At 36.6% G+C, this 14,563-nt stretch overlaps 2 protein-coding genes across 5 annotated transcripts; one reads left to right on the forward strand and one right to left on the reverse strand.

Moving 5' to 3' along the window:
- Positions 1-3,720: 3,720 nt before the first annotated feature.
- Positions 3,721-9,687, forward strand: LOC131000796 (pumilio homolog 2-like). 2 transcript variants are annotated; one of them, XM_057926875.1, is made up of 11 exons: positions 3,740-4,489; positions 4,661-5,342; positions 5,911-6,517; positions 6,659-7,439; positions 7,520-7,661; positions 7,762-7,869; positions 8,049-8,261; positions 8,358-8,468; positions 8,561-8,755; positions 8,987-9,161; positions 9,236-9,687. In XM_057926875.1, the coding sequence occupies exons 2-11, from the start codon at positions 4,692-4,694 to the stop codon at positions 9,271-9,273; spliced, it is 3,021 nt and encodes a 1,006-aa protein (XP_057782858.1). In that variant the 5' UTR covers positions 3,740-4,489; positions 4,661-4,691; the 3' UTR covers positions 9,274-9,687. The 2 variants fall into 2 exon arrangements, with proteins under 2 accessions (XP_057782857.1, XP_057782858.1); XM_057926874.1 differs by having other exon boundaries at positions 3,721-4,489; positions 5,911-7,439.
- A 630-nt stretch (positions 9,688-10,317) lies between these two features.
- On the reverse strand, positions 10,318-14,514 carry LOC131000798 (uncharacterized). Of its 3 annotated transcripts, none has more exons than XM_057926876.1 (15): positions 14,479-14,514; positions 14,003-14,131; positions 13,822-13,878; positions 13,624-13,725; positions 13,194-13,274; positions 12,995-13,113; positions 12,789-12,890; positions 12,544-12,660; positions 12,371-12,439; positions 12,224-12,290; positions 12,082-12,135; positions 11,928-12,017; positions 11,775-11,843; positions 10,807-11,693; positions 10,318-10,717 (listed from the first exon to the last, which is right to left on the reverse strand). In XM_057926876.1, the coding sequence occupies exons 2-14, from the start codon at positions 14,129-14,131 to the stop codon at positions 11,565-11,567; spliced, it is 1,185 nt and encodes a 394-aa protein (XP_057782859.1). In that variant the 5' UTR covers positions 14,479-14,514; the 3' UTR covers positions 10,318-10,717; positions 10,807-11,564. The 3 variants fall into 3 exon arrangements, with proteins under 3 accessions (XP_057782859.1, XP_057782860.1, XP_057782861.1); XM_057926877.1 differs by having other exon boundaries at positions 14,298-14,502; XM_057926878.1 differs by lacking the exon at positions 14,479-14,514 and having other exon boundaries at positions 13,624-13,721; positions 14,003-14,081.
- Between the last annotated feature and the right edge of the window lie 49 nt (positions 14,515-14,563).

The raw sequence follows: 14,563 nt of genomic DNA on the forward strand, positions 1-14,563 counted from the left end.
ACAAATATATGGATGCACGAATACAAGAACAAAATATTATTGCATTAATTGATGCATATGAGGTGTATTAGCATAAACATAACTATTCATGTATTCATAATTCATGTACGTAATAATTTAAATTTGATACTTTTTGTGTAGATGTTGACGCTGTATTTATCAACTTTGCGATGGCCAAACCCCCTTGACCTTGAGTTCAGAGTTAGTTTCAAAGAAAAAAAATAATTGCAGTCCTAAATGGCATAATTATAAGCATGAAGATATTTACTTATTCTTTTCTCACTATACGCGAGTATTATAAACTTAAATGCGAGGCTAATTTAATTTGATGTCAAATGAGATCTCATCGAGGTGTTTGATTGATATAGTTCATGATCATGAACCTACTCTTGCCCAACAAGAATTTGAGATAGGCAATCTGCTCAAACTATAAGAATTTGCAAAATAAAATGATATGGAATGTGACGATCGCTTGTTGCATGAGTTTTATTTGAATTAATTAATGAAAGTTACTTTTGTCAAACAATAAAAATAAATGCAAGATTAATCATCATGTTAGTCGCTATTAACCTCACCTCCAAACATAATACTAATGAATTGGTTTAATAAGTCATAAATGGTGCAAAGAGGTGATTCACAGGGTGTTTAATTTGTAAGCCAAATTGTTTTTTTTTTTTGGAATGAAGTATTTAACACTTTAAGTTTAAGCTATATAAACGATTTATATTAATGTGAAATGAGAATGTGTATTCGTAATTCAAATATTCGAAACACAATAGGAGACACGGACTGCGACTCCTTCGATTGAGAGAAGAAAATGGCGTAATAATGTGCGTGGGTGTACGTAGTTCGATTAATCTTAAAAGTTATAACTACTTTTAAGATTCATTACTTCAATTAATATTAGAGTAGTAATAAATTGACAAGTTGTCAAATCACAAAGTGAGTAAACTCTTCACTTGAGACGAAATGAAATGACGTATATATTATGACATAATTAAGTGATTTTGTGGAATTCAGATTAGGTGGTTACGTTTCACCTCCTCTAATCGCTAAAGCTATTTGGCCATGCCAACTATAATATAATGTTAATGTATTTAATTTTTATATTTAAAATAAAAATAAGATTTAGTTACTTTTATTTTTTTACACATTGTAGCTATTTTTTTTATTTTTTATTTTTAAAAAATATTAAAAAAAAATTGCAAAAAAAATAAAATAAAATTAGAATCTATACTTAATAAAATTAGCAATATTCTATTTTTATTTTGAACAAAATATTTAAATACATTGAGTTCAAAGCTATTATGGCCACCCATATTGTGGCCAAATAGCATCACTCTCCTCTAATTAATACTCTTACAGTGTGTTCTCTTTGATTGTAAATTTATCATGAGAAAATAAAGGATATATTTTTTTAACCATTTAAATTCCTCATTTTTTGGAGTGAAAATGAGAAATGAATAATGGTCAAATTCTATTTTGTAGGAAATGAGGGAAAACAAAGGAGAAATTTAAAGGGTGTGAAATTATTTTTATCCTTCATTTTCTCATGATAAATTTACGAACAATGCTTACAAACAGTGATTGTGTGACGAACTCAATCAACTAATCAGAAACATAAAATGTAGAAATAACGAAACCCAAAATTACGTGATTCGATTTTAAAGAATCTACGCCTATGGGAGGTTAACCGAAATTCACTATGAACAAGAAAATATTACTACCTCTGTACCATAAATGAAAAAATTTAACCATTGAAAAATTGTAAACCCTACCACTTTTAACCAATTTACACATTTTCCTTAATTCCCATGTTGAAAAGTTTTGAGCCACTTATAGTGAGACCGAAGAAGTATAATACAAGATTTTGGAAAAGAACAGTTCCCCGCTCTCAATCTCACAATCCGATCCCACTTTCTACGCAAATAATTTTACTACTCATTCTAGTCTCATATAAAAATACTCGAAAATTTTCGTTTCGTATAAGAATATTTGAGAATTTGCATCTCGTATAAGAATACCCGAGAATTATCTAAACACATTTAATTTTGTAAATATATTTTTCTACAAAACTCGATTAATATTTGAACTCATATAAGCTTGTCCCAACCCGTCTAAATGTATAGAATATGTAATAAATAAATATAAAATGTTATATACAAAGTAAACATGACCAATACATTTTATAATAACAAAGATATAAATTAAACTGTAAGTATAAAATTAAGTTATACAGAGGTGGTTGGGCATACCATTGGCACGACCGAATCGTATCGAGAGGCACTATGGTATGTTCATTAACCTGGGGAACGAAAAGAAGATTAGAACTCGCCTATTAGCAATTTGGGTGGGAACGATTTGGATGAGGTGGAAGAAGAGAAATGAGAAATATTTTGAAGGCAAAGATTGGGAGTGCAAAAATCTTGTTCTGGAGATTAAGATTAAACCGTGGTGTTGGAATAGGATCTTTAAGATTGTTGAGGATGAGATAGATCTAGATTCTTGGTGCTCCAACGACATGATTTGTAAAATGTTCTAAGACTTTGCCTCGGTACCACTGGTACCGTTTTTTTTTTATATTTTATCTGTTTTCTGATAAAAAAAATAAGTTATACAATCTACGAAATTTATAATTTATATACGTACACATGACTCGATCTCGATTTTAATAGTGAAAATGAATTGAAAAACGATACTATAAAATAATTATTGTCGAACAATGATAAAATTTCATAGGAAGCAGTGACACGAGTTTTAAGACGAGGTTGTTGAATGTATTGAGAGTGATGAAAACATACTGTAATTAGTATTGAGAGTGGTGAAAATGTGGAAACTAAGGATAAATGAGGTATTATAAGTGGTTGGGTACAATTCAAAAATAAAATATAGTAAAATTTTTATGGATATTCTTAAAAAAAATGAAGTTTTATCATAAACAGAATTTTAGTGAATGTAAAAACTAATAAAAGTGTTACTATATTTTAGACGTAGTGAAAGAGCATAAGGTTATTATTTTCTTTTTTTTTTGAAGATAACCTCCTCTATTATTATTGGCCTTGTAATTTTACATTTAGGCTCCGGCCTCCTTTTCGGTTGGGCATTTCTTTTTCCTGAATGAAAAATAAAATAATGAAAACCTCAAATAGTACAACAAATAAAAAATAGAATAGAAAATGAAATGAAACAGAGTCCAAGTAAGATATGCTAAGTAATGAGAATAAGTGATCAACAATAAGTTAAAAATAAAAACAGCCGCTCTTTTAACGCAAATAAATACGTGCATGATACAAAAACTGTTTCGATTATATATAATTTCACAATATTCAGAACAATAATTCCAAAATGCGACTACACTCCCTAGAATATCTTTATTTATTTGGTATAAGGGATACATTTATGTTTATTAGTAAATGAATCTAAAAGATATATAACCAAATACAACAAACATTCAGAAAATGAACAGCATACTATATAATTGAGTTGGGGAACATACATATCTATACATAAATAATAAATAAAAATATAGACCTACTAGAAAAATCTAGATTCTCTCCAAAAGAAAAGAAAAAAGAGAAAAGAAAAACCACACTAGATATTTCCCCTGAGAGCAAGAAGGATAATACTATCATGTGCAAGGGGGCAAATTCGTGATTTTAAATGGTGAAGAAAACCTAAATCGCTCAAAAGAAAGTCTTTTTTTTAGGTAAGGATAAAAAGAAAGTTACAACAGTAAAGAGTGAGCCAGCAGAGAGAGAGCTTGGTTTTAGCCTTTTAGGTAGTGCATTAACCACAAGCGGCAGTTTGTAGTTCGCACTTCGAATGCAAAGAGCGAACGTGTCACCCGCAGATTCTTGCTTTGGAAGATGAGCAAATTCCTTCTTCTCTCTCGCCCGCTCTAAATTCTCTCGCTACTCACAAGTTTGTTTTTCTTTTTGTTGATGTAAATCATTAAGCAGCAGCAGTCGGTTATCCATGACCGGGTCACCTAGTATTAAGGGGAATTTGTTTATTGACAAATTTAAGTAAAGCCCTAGTGAATAATATCGCCAAGTACTTTTTGAAACAAAATATAAATTCTATAGCAGCTTAGATAAATATGGTCACTCTGTATTTAATCACCACGCCCACCCCCCTTTCTCTTTCTCTCTCTCTTTACACAGTAGTAGTTGCATAACAAAACCCTAAAAGGGGTTCTTGCTAGAACGATTCGCCGCCAGATTGATCCTTTCTCTTATGACCTTCTTCCTCTCCCACTCCTCTTCTTCCTCTCACACAAATGCTCACTTTCTTAGCTGCGCCTGATTCTCCTCCTTGTTTTGCCAGGAACTAAATTGCTAATTTCTTCAAATTAATTTGAATGAACATGCCCCTTGGGCCAACACTTAATTTATTGACTTATTTTCCTTTGTATTTGATCGTTTGTTTTTTCTGACGACTCAATTCATCTTCAAGAACTGAGCTTTCCCGAGACTTGGATGGTCAAAAGGTTGGTTTTTTATGAGCTCCAAGCTTTGCCTTTTTCCAATTTGCTCATATGGGTTTTGTTTGGATTAGTCAAGTTCCGTTCTTGGTAGCTGCTCTTTAGGGTTTCCAGGGTTGGTATCTGTTGTTGTGCTATTGAATTAACTTAAGCTTTGTTTCTTCTTGTAATGAACAGTGAATTTCTGGGTGTTCATTTGTGAATAAACATGTTATCCGAATTGGGTAGGAGGCCGATGATTGGAAATAGTGAAAATTCCTATGGGGATGAGTTTGAGCAGGAAATAGGGTTGTTGCTCCGTGAACAGAGGAAGCAAGAGGCTGATGATCTTGAAAAGGAGCTTAATTTGTATAGAAGTGGATCAGCTCCACCGACAGTGGAGGGTTCACTTAGTGCAGTTGGTGGGTTGTTCAACCATGGAGCCAGCGGAGGCGGCTCTATAAGTGGAGCTGGTGTTGGTTCAGCAATTGCTGAGTTTGCAAGAAATAAGAGTGGTAATGGGTTCATGTCCGAGGAGGAGCTTAGGTCTGATCCTGCGTATTTATCTTACTATTACTCGAATGTCAATTTGAACCCGCGGCTGCCTCCTCCTCTGTTGTCAAGAGAGGATTGGCGGTTTGCTCAGAGACTACAAGGAGGGAGCTCTGCTATCGGTGATAAGAGGAAGGTGAACAGGAGTGACAGTGGCAACGGTGGGAGATCCCTGTTTTCAATGCCTCCTGGTTTCAATCCGAAGAAGCAAGAGAGTGAGAATGAGGACAAGCTGCAGGGTTCTGTGGAGTGGGGTGGTGATGGACTTATTGGTTTGCCTGGATTAGGACTAGGTAGCAAGCAGAAAAGCCTTGCAGAGATTTTTCAGGTTAGAAATTTTTGTTGTTCCTTTATTTGTAAGTTCTGTTTCTTCTCATGGATATCATATTTGATACTTGGGACTTCATATTTGATACCCAGGGTGTTTGCACTTCGAATCATAGATGTATCATCTTTTGAGTCTGAGTGCGCATGAACCCATTGCATTACTAGACGGTTTTGTATAGCCACATGCTTTCTCTTTTTAATCCTTATGAGATTGGTTATCCATCATTTGTTCAGTATTTGTGGTTCATGTTTGGATTTCCGATCTTCTCTTGAATGAATATGTGCAGCATTATCACGCGCTCGTGTTCTTGCTTTATTATGATTCTTTACAAAGCTATCCATTTGGCAGGAAGAACCTTTCATATTTTCTATTTTGAGCTCCTCTCCTCAGTTTCAGTTGTAAATATTTTCTATTGTTTCTTACCTTAGAGTCATGTATGTGTTGTATCTGTCGATAAGTGGAGGGCCAGCAGGTACTTGGAATCCACTTCTATCAGAAATTAAGAATGCATTTCAATCCTGCTTTTCCAGCCCTTTTTATCTAGTCTAAGTTCTTTGTATCTGTACAGGATGACTTGAACCGTGCTACTCCTGTTCCGGGACACCCTTCTCGCCCAGCTAGCAGAAACGCTTTTGATGAGAATTCTAGCTCTATGGCTTCAGCAGAGGCTGAGTTGGCTCATCTGCGCCGGGATTTGTCTTCATCTGATCTAGTACACTCTACCTCAAATATTCAGACCTCATCTGCTCCTCAGCACACAGGCACAGCTGCATCATATTCTTATGCTGCCGTCCTGGGTGCATCCTTGTCGAGAAGCTCAACTCCTGATCCTCAACGCATTGCAAGAGCACCAAGTCCTTGCCCAACTCCTATTGGAGGAGGCAGGGCAGGAAATTCAGAGAAAAGAAACATAAACAGTCCCAACTCTTTCAATGGTGGAGCTTCGCATTCTAATGAACCTTCTGATCTTGTGGCTGCTTTATCTGGCTTGAACCTTTCAAATGGCATCATGGAGGAAGATAATCATTTATCCTCCCGGATTGAGTCGGATGCTGATGACCACAATAATTATCTTTTTAATCTTCAGGGAGCCCAGAATAACGCAAGGCAACAACAATCTTATACGAAAAAACATGAAGCTGGTCCATACAATATGTCTTCTGTTCCTCAGGCAGGTAAAATAATGCCTTCTGATTCTGGTATGAGAAATGGTGGTGGATCGGATCTAAGTGGTAGTCATTCTTTTCAAGCTGAGATGCACAGAAATGGTGTTCCTTCTAATAACTCATACCTGCAAGTTTCTCCTAATGCTGCAGCTAATGGTGGGGGTGGTGGAATTTCTCAGTATCAGCATCTGGATAGTCCCAACTCATCATTTTCAAGTTATGGATTAAGTGGTTACCCTATGAGTCCAATATCAGGTCAACTTGGCGGCTCCAACTTGCCACCGTTGTTTGAAAACGCTGCTGCTGCATCAGCTATGGCTGTACCTGGGATGGACTCTAGGATGTTGGGGGGATCAAATATTGGTGCTGCTGCTGCCGAGCAAAGCCTTGGAAGATTAGGAAATCAGGTTCCTGGTAGCGCACTGCAGGCACCTTTTGTTGATCCTTTGTATCTGCAGTATTTGAGAACCGCTGAATATGCTGCACAAGTAGCTGCTCTTAATGATCCTTCTGTTGATCGGAACTATATGGGTAATTCATACATGGACCTGCTCCAGAAAGCCTATCTTGGGAATCTGTTATCTCCTCAGAAATCTCAATATGGTGCTCCCTTGGGTGGTAAAACAGGTGTATCTAGCCCTCATGGTTACTACGGGAATCCTGCTTTTGGTATTGGATTGTCATATCCTGGAAGTCCCCTGGCTAGTCCGGTAATTCCGAATTCAGGAGGGCCTGGTAGCCCTATGAGGCATGGAGACTTCAATGTGAGATTCCCTGGTGGGTTGAGAAATGTTTCTGGGAGCGTAATTGGACCTTGGCACTTGGATAACATGGATAATACTTTTGCTTCTTCACTGCTGGAAGAGTTTAAGAGCAATAAAGCAAAGTGCTTTGAACTTTCGGAGATTGCTGGTCATGTTGTTGAATTCAGGTATGCATTTCGAAATTGAAATTGCTATTCATTTGTGAGGCTATTGATTACTGACTTTTCGTCTCTGCATCTTTTACCAGTGCTGATCAATATGGAAGCCGATTCATTCAACAAAAGCTTGAAACTGCAACAACAGAAGAGAAGAACATGGTTTTTCAGGAAATTTTTCCACAAGCTCTTGCATTAATGACTGACGTGTTTGGTAACTATGTAATTCAAAAGGTACAGAATTCTGCGACTAGTTGTAGTTAATAAGTGTAGTTCTGTGTCACTTCATTGTATCCTGACTTTGTTAATCCACTGAATTTTTATGCATTCACAGTTTTTCGAACATGGTATGGCGTCTCAAAGAAGAGAGCTGGCTGGAAAGCTTTTTGATCATGTACTTACCTTAAGCCTCCAAATGTATGGTTGTAGAGTGATCCAAAAGGTAATGTAATGCCAGCTTTGGATTTACACACTTCATATATGAAATAGCTGTCTTTCCCATAAACCTGTCTGAAATAAGTTCTTTGGTGCTTAGTTGTGCATAAATTTCTGTACTTCAATCTTCCTTCCATTCAGCCAAATCAAGATTTTTCCAATGATTATCTTTGTCTGATTATGTAGGCAATAGAAGTTGTCGATGTGGATCAAAAGATCAAAATGGTTGAGGAGCTGGATGGGCAGGTCATGCGTTGTGTTCGTGATCAGAACGGGAATCATGTTATCCAGAAGTGCATCGAGTGTGTCCCCGAGGAGCACATTCAGTTTATTGTCTCGACATTCTTTGATCAAGTTGTGACTCTCTCCACTCATCCTTATGGTTGTCGCGTGATACAGGTTATTGAGAACTGTTTGGATGTCTTCCTTCGCACTTGTGCTGGAGATTTCTTTTAAAGAGTTTATACATAACATAAGATACTTCATATTATGCAGAGAGTTTTAGAGCACTGTAAGGATGAAACTACCCAGAGCAAAGTTATGGAAGAAATTTTGGGGTCTGTAAGTATGCTGGCACAAGATCAGTATGGGAATTACGTTGTTCAGGTTTGTAATTTCCTACGATTTTCATTTGTTTACTTGCATAAAATCGTAATTTATCTTCTTTTCACTGACTGATTTTTATGCTGCTGCTACAGCATGTACTGGAGCATGGAAAGCCACACGAGCGATCAGCCATTATTCAGGAATTAGCTGGGAAGATTGTCCAGATGAGCCAGCAGAAGTTTGCATCAAATGTTGTCGAGAAATGCTTAACATTTAGCGATCCTAGTGAACGCCAATTGTTGGTGAATGAAATGCTCGGAACAACTGATGAGAATGAGCCACTTCAGGTTTGTTACACACTTTCTTCTTTTGGCATAATTTTAGATAGTGTTGTTCCGAATTGGAAAAAATTCCAGCATTAATCCTTCATACACAATCTTGATGATTCTGCAATTCCCAACCAGTCTAGTTGATCATTTTGTATCTCGTTGCTTGCCTTGCTATTTCTTACAGGAAGATCAACCTATATGAACTAATATTCCCCTAAACTTGTGTTTTCTCACTCTTCCCTCAATCAGGCTATGATGAAAGACCAATTTGCAAATTATGTTGTACAGAAAGTTCTAGAAACTTGTAGTGATCAGCAGCGTGAACTGATCATGTCAAGAATAAAAGTTCACTTGAATGCATTGAAGAAATACACATATGGGAAGCACATAGTAGCTCGTGTGGAGAAACTTGTTGCTGCTGGGGGTAAGTTCTCGATTCCCATTTCCTGACGTGATTTAGGACATGAACTAAGCATTGGTTTTATTGTTTGGTGGCAGAGAGGAGGATTGCTGCTCAGACCCCAAATCCAGCGTAGATGTGTTGTAGGAAAGAAAGAAGTTGTACAGCTAACTGAGGCTAGTTTGGGCTACCTCTCTTTCTCGTCTTTCTTTCTTAAGCGGGGCATACACGTTATCTTTGATGATGAGGTTATAAGCTGATTGCAAATAAAGCTGTTGCCTGTACTAAAAAACCTGTACATTGTGTAGTGTTAAGTTTATACATAGAGAGAGAGATCTAGTAATGCTGCTGCTGAGGAGATCGAAATTGACGATACGGATGGGGATGGATGGATGCCGAGGGTGTAATATAGTTTACGACTGTACAAAATTATGCCATCTTCCGGAGTTGAAATTGCTTTTAGGGTAAGGCTGAGTGCGAGCGATCTATGTATGGTAATTTTACAATTTTAAATCTTACTTGCCCAAATACATCTCTTCTCTCTTCTTCATTTCATTTTTTTAAGGGAGTTTTCAATGTATGCTGAGAATGTAGATTAGGCAGGAGCAAATCTAAAGGATAATTCGAATAAAAATATGTAAACACTAAAATTATGAATATTTAGGTCTTACATGTCCAAGTTTTGAGACATACATAATAGGACTACTGGAGGTTCCTTGCTGTGTTCTTGATACCATGTTTGTACTCATTTTTTTAGGGTTCATTATAATTTTTATTATTACATTCAACAGTTTCTTCAAATTTATTTCAATTTTTAGAAAATATCAATTTTATACCTAATATTTTTAAATCTCTCATTAAATTAAATTTCCAACGTTTAACTGGTGACCTGGTATACTAGAAAGTTGGGATAAAAACTATAATTAACCCTTTATCTTTTACTAACCTTTCACAGACTATGTAATTGTCCCCCAAAGCATGCGTGAATTTTCATAATCTAACACCCCATCCCCAATTCCCCATCTTTATAGACTCCAAGATAAATTCTCTCTTTCTTCTATCATTTGATGTCAACTTAAAAGTAAGGAAAAACTAGTTGAGGCAAAAGCATACTAATTCAAGAGATAACTGCAGCTTGGGACTTTGCATTTGCTCATAAATATAATCAACGCTCTAGAAATCTGAAATTTGTTTCTTTGAAGGGGAGATGTATCAACTCAAAAATTTCTCAGAGTGCACACCTAAGCAAACATTTGTCAACACATGCACATAATAGTAATAAAGATTGAAGCATATTCTTCCACAAATAAGGCTGCAAATGTCCTGAAATTCTCACTGCACAACTTTTCACTAGGATTAAGCAGGCTGAAAAATGATGATATAGATTCAATTGGTTAATCCAGATCTTCATCTTCTTCTTCTTCTTGAACCTTCTGTCCAAAACCTCTAGGTCCAGCTCTAGCTCTCGCTCTAACTTTCCCTTTCTTACCACCCTTCTTCTTCTTCTTCTCAGCTTCCTCTTTCTCATACTTTTCTCTCTCCCTCTTCTGCAAGAAGTCCGTCACAGCTATGTAGATAACCTGACACAACATTCGTCCAAAAATCAAACACCCCACTTACCAAAATCACATCTTTTTCACGCAATTCAAGGCTCGGAAATGCATATTACCCCTACGGTGAGAATGGTTAAACCGATAAAAGCGATGAGAAGGAGAGCCGATATGACAGTGGAGACGCCATCATCGCTAGTCGGAACTATTTCTTGAGAATTCTCAACTGGGCTTGCTTCTGCAACCAAGAAATCGTAGTTGCTGGCAGAGATTTCCCGTCTTTTGGTTGTTTTTGAGGTGAATGAATCAGGTAGATTGAGATTATACCAACCTTGTGAGTGTGGCAGTGAAAGTGATGAAGGGCGGAGAGGAGATAATGGTTTCTGGGCCGTCAACAAATAAAGAGGTTTGGGCTTGAAAATCAAGGAGAGAGAAAGAGGTGCAGCCATGTTTATCGTGTATGAAGTTGGGAGGGAGATGATGGGGTTACCAGTTTCGCCCAATAGCTTTCAGTTTTAGGTAAATTGCACTTTAGCCCTCAGGTTCTCATGTTTTAGCATTTTCCCCAAGAAAAGACATAGGAAGTTTTTCTTTTCTAAAATAACTTTTTTATGCAAATGTGACTAGTGAGAACATATATCTCCAGTATTTACCATAAGTCCGTTAAGAAGTGAGTCCTTTTTTTTTTAATCATACAGAGTAAATTTTCATGTTTTGGGCAAAAAGGCCTTCTAAGTAGTGAAAAACTAATTAGTATGTTTGTGCGAAACAAAACCAACATATAGGCAGAGCAACCATTCACAAAAGAAATGATGTGATTTTATAGAATGAAATTATATTGTGTACATGTATTTTGGTGTGTGGTTATATATATCTATTAATGATGATAAGTTTGAGTTGGGTGAAGAGGCTGATGGAATGGATCTACCCAACACTCATCTTCTCCGACAGCTTTCCCCCACCTATTCTTGAATTTGTTTAACTCCATGAACGACGCTCTCCTCACCTGCAAAACATAAACACCACCAAGATTCAAAATCTGGTCTTAGCAATCTATGTATGTATGAAAAGAGTGAAGACAACTTACAGCAGTTCTACCATCAGATTCATCCACCGTGCCTCTCATGGCAGCCAGCCTATCAATTTCAGCATTCGTCTGCACCATTCGAAAACAACAAAACTTAAAGAGTGAAGTAAGATAATGAAAGCATGCTTCTTGGATTGGGTCAGAATGTATCACCTTACCACCAGCTGAACCACCAAGGGAAGGAATACCCAAGTGGATTAAATACTCAGAGTCGACAACACCAATATTTTCGCTTCTATTTCCCTGCAACAAACATCAATCATAAACATACAGAATTCAAGCATACTAACTTCAACAAATTGCAAACCTGTGCACAGTATCCCAGCATAAAATCCAAGCCCCATCCATGAACAAGGTCATTCTGTTCAGAGACAAGAATCCATTCCATTTGATCATGAACTAAACACAAAGGAATATTCACAAGTATATATATATTCCCAATCCCAAACCTGAATCATGTGCCATGCACAACGCCACGATTCTCTTGAGAACGCAGGAGCCATCATCTCCACGAACCTGTGTTAACGTACATACACATCCATGAAAACAGCTATTTAGGCTGCCCTTTTTCTATATGGATCGATGAGTGAGTTTACCCTGTGCATGGAGGCTCCATACTATTCTCAAAACACCTATGTCCTGGTCCGCGTAAATTAACAGCTTTCCTGTCAAGAGTAAAAATGCAGAGCAGCACATCACAATAAGAATACAAAACTAAAATCATACAGCAGCAATCAATTTTCTGCTGCTCAAGTCCAACAGTAGATACCGGTGTACTGTAGAATTTATTTCTCTTGCTGTAAGTGTGTAATGGACCTCCGAGATGCCAGCATCGATTGCAGGCTGTGATATTTGAAGTCCCTCTTTTTTAATAATCGACAAATATCTACCACGAGACAGAAAGGAAACTATTAACAACCATATTCGTCTTTGTTAACCTTATGGATGAATGTGGTCTATCACATAACTACAGCCAATCATGTGCATGTACTCGTATATATTAGGTGGATTTACCTTCCAACATGAAAATGTTCGACACCAAGATCTTCATCCCACAGGAAAATGTAGTCGTATGCTGCCACAATATCAGGATGTAAAAATCGCTTGGCAAACCACCTAAGTGAAAACACAGACATTGAAAGAAGAACAAATGAGATCCAATTTGTTTGTTAACAAATGTGCATGTCAAAATGGAGCTTTGAGTAGTGAACAATTCGTACCACTTAGTTTGGTTTACAGCAGAAACATGTACAGCACTGTTACTCCATTCTAAATCTCTCCATCCATCCACATTGCCATCATAATGAAAAAGCATGATGGCAAAGTCAGCGAGCTGGAACTGAATCAGACGAAACAAATATTCAAGCTCGAGGAAATATTTCAAAGCAGCTGAAACGAGGGTGCTTTCAACTTCATTACCTTGTTAACAATTTCATTTACATTTTTCTTTTGCTTTATCCCAACTGCAATAGCCAACAAGTTCATTGGTGACTTCGACTTCTAATGTGAGAGTAGGAGCAGAAACAAGGCCTTGATCAGATAAATGAAATGAAGCATAATTTTATTGAAACTTTACACATTATGCAAGATTGAGCACATTTAGCCTATCATCAATTTATCATAGCCAAACACACACACACACACACCCCATTGTTACATTTGTAACAATGCAGTGCTAAGCTGAAATCTTCAGAAATATGAACTGATTACATGCATATGATCATCTCCCCCAAAGTATATTATATGTATGATCATCTGACAAAGTAAATTTATATTTTCTATTTTTTCATAACACTGTGATTTGATCATGGAAGAAGGGATATGAGATGTAATATGAAAACATCGATACCTTCTTCTTAGGAGGGCCCCAAAGCGGCCTCATCTCCAGATCAGTAGTTCTTGTGACAATACCTCTTGGTAGAGTCTCAGTTCCATCAGGCCTGCACTCTTTCTAGATCAAAGTACCACAACTGGAGCAATAAGTACACCCATCATCTTATACAAACCAGCTATTATGCACATATAATTGCTCAAATTCTCCACAAACCTCACAAATCTTGGACTTTTCCACAACGACTGGATGCAGATTACATCCAAAAAAATTCTGCACCCAAAAGGGCCAAAACCACACTATTAGTAATACTTCAATAAATTCAAGCTAACAGGATAAGATTATTTGACTAAACAAACGCAAACTGAATCAACAAATAAATCGAAATCAATCTTACCTCTTTATAATCAGTGACTAACAGAGCACTCCCTATAAGGAAAATTGTTGAAATGAGAATTGCTGCAGGAAACCAGCTGCATATAAAGGATCTCTTCCTTTTGGGTTCAATCGTTTTATGAGTTACCATCTGTAACAATAAATGAGAAATGTTAATCTAAAACATACATCACTCAACCTCATTTCAGAGACACAGGTTGAGAATTTTGATTATGGAGTATATTCTTTTTTCAAATTAGTGACCGAAAATGAAATATAAATGCTCAAAACATTCACAAAAATTGGCAAATAGTTACATTTACAGCATGAAAATTTAGTCCACGTAAAACAAGAGTTTTTCAAGAATTTGAAAGAAAGTGATACAACTTCGCTTTGTGTTTGTTCATATGTGTGTAGAAATATATGAGTGATCAGTGATGAAGAAAAAAAGAAGCAGAATGAATCTTTATGTATAATTTGAGGGGAGGTGATATATACATGAGAGAGATGCGTGTTTGAAAATTAATAAGAGAAGGGTCAACGGAGGGAATCGGTGGAGTTTTACTTGAAAACTTGAAAAAGT

This window comes from Salvia miltiorrhiza, chromosome 8 (genome assembly GCF_028751815.1).
Source record: "Salvia miltiorrhiza cultivar Shanhuang (shh) chromosome 8, IMPLAD_Smil_shh, whole genome shotgun sequence".
In the NCBI taxonomy this organism is placed as follows: Eukaryota; Viridiplantae; Streptophyta; class Magnoliopsida; order Lamiales; family Lamiaceae; genus Salvia; species Salvia miltiorrhiza.